This window comes from Polyodon spathula, unplaced genomic scaffold (genome assembly GCF_017654505.1).
Source record: "Polyodon spathula isolate WHYD16114869_AA unplaced genomic scaffold, ASM1765450v1 scaffolds_3537, whole genome shotgun sequence".
Lineage (NCBI taxonomy): Eukaryota > Metazoa > Chordata > Actinopteri > Acipenseriformes > Polyodontidae > Polyodon > Polyodon spathula.
In genome coordinates this window covers 441-6,323 of record NW_024474997.1, presented here as the reverse complement: position 1 = coordinate 6,323, position 5,883 = coordinate 441, and the positions used below count along the sequence as shown (strand labels likewise).

The following is a 5,883-nucleotide window of genomic DNA, read 5'->3' as shown; positions in this document are numbered from 1 at the left end:
TCATTTTTAAAGCAAATATTCATTCTTTCAGTTTATAACCTCAGGACGTTGCTAACCTTTACACAGCGTACTTTAGGTATGCACACTAAAACAAAATCAGAGGAAAATTAAAGAAAATTAAAGGAAGTTACATTTCAAAAAGTGTTTTTCATTTTAATGTTAGTGTAAACTGCTTGTAAATTAAGAGGTTTGGACTACAGTTCCATCTCAGGGTTTTGACTAGTTTAGTTTTATAAATGTATAGTAGCAGGTCTGTCTGGGCCTCAGTGTCTAAGCAGCTTTCAGCACATGGGTTCTGTACAGGAATGTCAATATAATTATTTTGAAATAGATATTTCTACTGGAAAATGTTATCATAATATTGAATTTCATTATCATCTTGATAACTTGTAATTTACAGCTCAGAAAATACCCTGCATGACAAATTGCTTCAACTAGAGTGTCACTTCACATGGGATTTGAAAAAAGAAGAAATTAAGATTAACGATTTGGAAATCACAATTCCTGAAAATATACAATTCTCCGTGGAAAAATATAAGGGAAAACTCTACAATTACCTTGCTTATGTGAAGCACCTGAAAGGTTTTAATGAAGAAGCCCTGAAATATCTAGAACAAGCTGAAGAGATAACAAAGAAGGACCATGAAGGTGAATTTGAGAAGCTGGTCATTGTTACTTATGGAAACTTTGCTTGGGTGCACTATCACATGGGTGAGCTCACCAAAGCCCAGAGCTACCTAGAGTCTTTTTCCATCAAGGCAGAGACTAATAATCTTTATCTTTGTTTGATGTTTCGAGTATGTTTTCTATATTAATCTCTAAATTAAACTTATCTCTGTAATAGGACTATTGTATATGAAAGGAACCTGCATTACACCTAATACGAAATGCTTTAGGATCAGGGATTAAGTATTTTCTCTTTTTTCAAAAAGTTAGTATGTTATTATCTTAAGGATGGAAATAATATAAATATTAATCCAGCTCTGCGAATCAGGCCCATCAACCTTTTCTTTTCCTTTATTGTAACTATTCACAAAGGCCACTTTACCAAAACCACCAACTTTTAACTTCATTGACAACATTCATTGGTAGGTCTGATTAGACCGTGAGTGATATTGTTTATATGGTTACAGTAGGCAAGATGAAGCTCAATGTGTACAGTATTGTTTACAGTATCTATTAGTTTTGGAGTGGTGATGATAATCAGTTTGCATATATAGATCACAATTAAAAGTTGATATCATGCATCAGCACAACTGGGATCTCTGTCTATTTTCCTGCAGGTTCTGTAGGTAAGGTTTCAGCAGTCAGAAGGAAGAGATTTAAAAAAAACAAAAATCACTGAAGGTGTCGTCATTCGTGTTCATAATAATGGAGTAAGTACTTTATACAGCTCTAGAATCAAATCATGGGCCATGCTTTCAAAGTGTTTACTACAGTCTTTAATGAACTTCTATTTTTTTTTTAAGTGTTCAAACCAAAACCCCAAAACTATGTTATATATTTCAAGTTATTTTAAACACGTTAAAGTTGCTTTGGTTTCTCATTTTGTAAAATTAACATGATTTTTTTTTCTCCTTTCAAAAAACAGGAGTAAATGAAACAATGAAGGAAATGCTTTGAAAATATGGCCCCATGTCTTTCAATTTGAAATCTGTTGTAGATAGGGGTTGCAGTCCCGATGCCTTTTCTGAATCCTGTGATTTTGCAATTTCGTTGTCTCAAATCCAAGATGCTGTCATCATGTTTGTTTTGTCTCGGGTCAAAGTAAAAAAAAAACTGTCTGGAATATTCTGTTGTGTTAAAGCAATATATATATATATATATAATATATATATACGTATATATATATATATATATATATATATATATATATATATATATATAATAAAAATAACGTGGACAGAGGAGATCCTGGTAAAACTCTTATAACACCTGAATTGAATATTTATTTTTCCGTTTGATCTCATTATTTGTTTATTTAGCAGATGCCTTTATCCAAGGCGACTTACAGAGACCAGGGTGTGTGAACTATGCATCAGCTGCAGAGTCACTTACAACAACGTCTCATCCAAAAGCTGAGTACAAGGTACAAGGAGGTTAAGTGACTTGCTCAGCGTCACACAATGAGTCAGTGATTAAGCCAGGAACCTCCTGGTTACAAGCCCTTTTCTTTAACCACTGGACTCACACAGCCTCCATGATCCATTGTCGTAAAGCAAGAAGATCATTCAGTAGCCAGAGTGAAAACATAAATACAGCCTTTTATTAAGGTTAATCAAGAAAACGCATTTGTTCAAACTCTTAAAAGCAGGCAAATCAATCAAAAATAACAATCAATCAAGTCCTTCTATGTAGTTTTCATGTAATACAATTAATTACACAGAGAATTGTGAGGGTCTGGAATCAACTCCCCAGTAATGTTGTTGAAGCTGACACCCTGGGATCCTTCAAGAAGCTGCTTGATGAGATTTTGGGATCAATAAACTACTAACAACCAAACGAGCAAGATGGGCCGAATGGCCTCCTCTCGTTTGTAAACTTTCTTATGTTCTTATGTTCTTAATTAATTAATTACTTTATTTATGTATTTATTTCATTTTTTTTTTTTTTTTTTACCATCTTCTACCTGCTTTCTTGTCTGGTAATGTCTACATGTCACCAGACTTTGTGGGCTGATTGTTAGTGAGTATGTAATAGAACCGGCATCACATTGTATTATTTTTTGCAGGTCTTTGAGCTTTTATTTCTCACGCACTGATTAAAGATTAAAAAAAACAAACATACAAAAAAACATATCGGTTGACTAATTACAGAGCGTGGAATAGAAAAGATAGTATGTACAATGTACAATGAAGCACGTGAAAATCATGAGTCAAAATTGAAACAGAGTTGTCTAATACAATCCTGAAATACCCTGGATTATCTCGTACAGGATGGCGGAATTGGGATTCCCGGGACTGCAACTCTTAACTGTAGAGAAACTTTCTCATAGTTTTAAAATTTATGAGTTAATACAAATACCTAGACATATGTTTGGAATGTGTTTGTAAGGTAGATTGTGTGCAATTATTCTTTTACTATTTAAATGTATGCTTAAGACACCAAAGCTCTATATCAAATCAATGTTTAGGTATACATACTAAAACAAAATCAGATGAAAATTAAAGGAAGTTACATTTCAAAAGTTTTTATTTTATGGTAGTGTAAATTAAGGGGTTTGGACTACAGTTCCATCTCAGGGTTTTGACTAGTTTAGTTTTATAAATGTATAGTAGCAGGTCTGTCTGGGCCTCAGTGTCTAAGCAGCTTTCAGCACATGGGTTCTGTACAGGAATGTCAATATAATTATTTTGAAATAGATATTTCTACTGGAAAATGTTATCATAATATTGAATTTCATTATCATCTTGATAACTTGTAATTTACAGCTCACAAAATACCCTGCATGACAAATTGCTTCAACTAGAGTGTCACTTCACATGGGATTTGAAAAAAGAAGAAATTAAGATTAACGATTTGGAAATCACAATTCCTGAAAATATACAATTCTCCGTGGAAAAATATAAGGGAAAACTCTACAATTACCTTGCTTATGTGAAGCACCTGAAAGGTTTTAATGAAGAAGCCCTGAAATATCTAGAACAAGCTGAAGAGATAACAAAGAAGGACCATGAAGATGAATTTGAGAAGCTGGTCATTGTTACTTATGGAAACTTTGCTTGGGTGCACTATCACATGGGTGAGCTCACCAAAGCCCAGAGCTACCTGGAGAAGCTGGAAGACATTTGCAAGACGTTCCCCACAGCCTCCCGCTACAGTGTCCTTCTTCCTATTGTGTACGCGGAGAAGGGATGGTCCTTTTTGAAGGTCTGTGATGAGAAACATTATAAGATAGCAAAAGAATGTTTTGAAAGGGCTCTTGAAGAAGAGCCAGATGAGAAGGAGTGGAATGCTGATTATGCCATTGTGCTGTACCGCCTTGAAACGTTTGGACCTTCAGTTTGTGCTGAAGACTCAATTGCACTAAAACAGTTAAAACATGCTCTAGAGCTAGATCCAGAAAACCCAGTTCTCATGGTACACCTGGGAATAAAACTGCAGCTTTATGAACAAAATGAAGAAGCCCTGAAATTAGTGAATCAAGCTCTGAAGCTGTCACCACAAAGCCCCAGTGTTGCTGTACATGCAGCACGGTTTTTCAGAAACCATGGCTGTCCAGACAAATCCTTGGAGGTATTAAAAGAGGCGTTGCAAGCAGCACCAGATTCACATCCTCTGCACTATCAATTAGGACTTACCTACAGATCCAAAATTGGCAAATTCCAGGGCCAGTGGAATCAGGATCCCACAGAGTTTGAGCAATTTGTTAAATTAAGTATTGTACACTTAGAAAAGGCTGTTAGGATGAAGCCATCAAAAATTAATCCTCAGTTAGATCTGGCACAAATGTATGCAGAATCTAACAACATGCCACAAGCAGAACATATATATCAGAGGTTATTTGACACGCCATTTACATGGCTTGATGATATACAGAGATTACATCTTTGTTTTGGGAACTTCCAGTATTATTACAAAAAATCAGAGCCTGATGCTATTAAACATTATAAAATTGTATTACAAATGCAAAATACATCTATAGCAAGCAACAAGTGTTATGCTCGGCTACAAAAAATCGCCAGAAAACGTATTGCAATGAATCAACATGCAGAAGGTTTTGCCATTTTGGCTTCAGCTCATGAACTCAGAAACGAGCTACCACAAGCAATCGACTACTATGAGAAGGCATTGAAGCATGACCCAGACAATGAAAGATACATGGGTGCTATTTTTGACCTGTGTGACTCATTGCAGTACAAAGGCACTGTATAATCTTTTCACAAGTGTGTCTGTATAATATGCTCTACCTCAAGAAATACTCGTACTAAAATAAATTAAAATTCAATGATAGAGGTGGAATATTTATTGCTACTCCTGTTTTGTTATTTTCTGATTGTGTCATTATTATGACATTATGACAACAGATTTATCCATTTTTAAATATTAAAGTGATGTTACTATTTGGAAAGACAACCGCAAAACGTATCATTGATAATCATACTATGTCCGAATTACGTGATGTGAATTGACCCAATGAACTGATTTTTGTCATTGTTTACCAGCTTTGAATCATTAGAGAAATATTTAAACTTTTAAATATTGTGACATGTTCAATTTAAAATTGCTGTTTTTTGTAATTGTGACATGAATTGACTAATAGAAAATGAACTGACCTCTGTCATTGCTTATCTGCTTTTAGTTATTAAAGAGATTTTTTTTTTTATTTGATTCATAATAAATGTAAAATTATACTAGGTCCTAATTATGTGATGTGAATTGATCCAATGAACTGATTTTTTACCAGATTTGAATCATTAGAGAAATATTTCAACTTTTAAAATGTGTGAGTTATATAATTAAACAGTTATTTGTTGTAATTGTGATATGAATCGACATAAAAAATAAACAGACCTTCGTTATTGCTTATTTGGTTTTAATTATTAAAGAGATGTTTTTAATTTGATACATAATTGTGAAATGTATAATCGATAATAGTATTATTTTTTAATTATGTGATGTGATTTGACTTATTGAAAATGTTATCATTCCTATTGTGTTGTAACTAATTGATACGTTGTTACTCTATTAAAGTAATTTCTGTGATGATTTTACTCAATCTGTTGAAGACCTAGTGGTTGAAATGTCATTGTCTTGTTTTTTTTTAAAAGTTGAAATGATCAAATACATTTCTGCACTTTGTCTAAGAGAATGACTTTTTTATTTTCTGAAAGTATAAGTTTAAAAAATGTGCTGATGTGTGACTGTACTAACTTTTCACAA

General features: G+C 33.5%; 1 protein-coding gene across 1 annotated transcript; it reads left to right on the top strand.

Annotated features, from left to right (window-relative positions):
* Nucleotides 1–400: 400 nt before the first annotated feature.
* LOC121312094 (interferon-induced protein with tetratricopeptide repeats 1-like) lies at nt 401–5,263 on the top strand (the record flags this gene model as incomplete). The annotated part of the gene is made up of 3 exons (XM_041244108.1): nt 401–797; nt 1,284–1,288; nt 3,432–5,263. Coding segments are annotated over 3 exons (1,846 nt in total), but the record flags the coding sequence as incomplete, so codon positions are not given.
* Between the last annotated feature and the right edge of the window lie 620 nt (nt 5,264–5,883).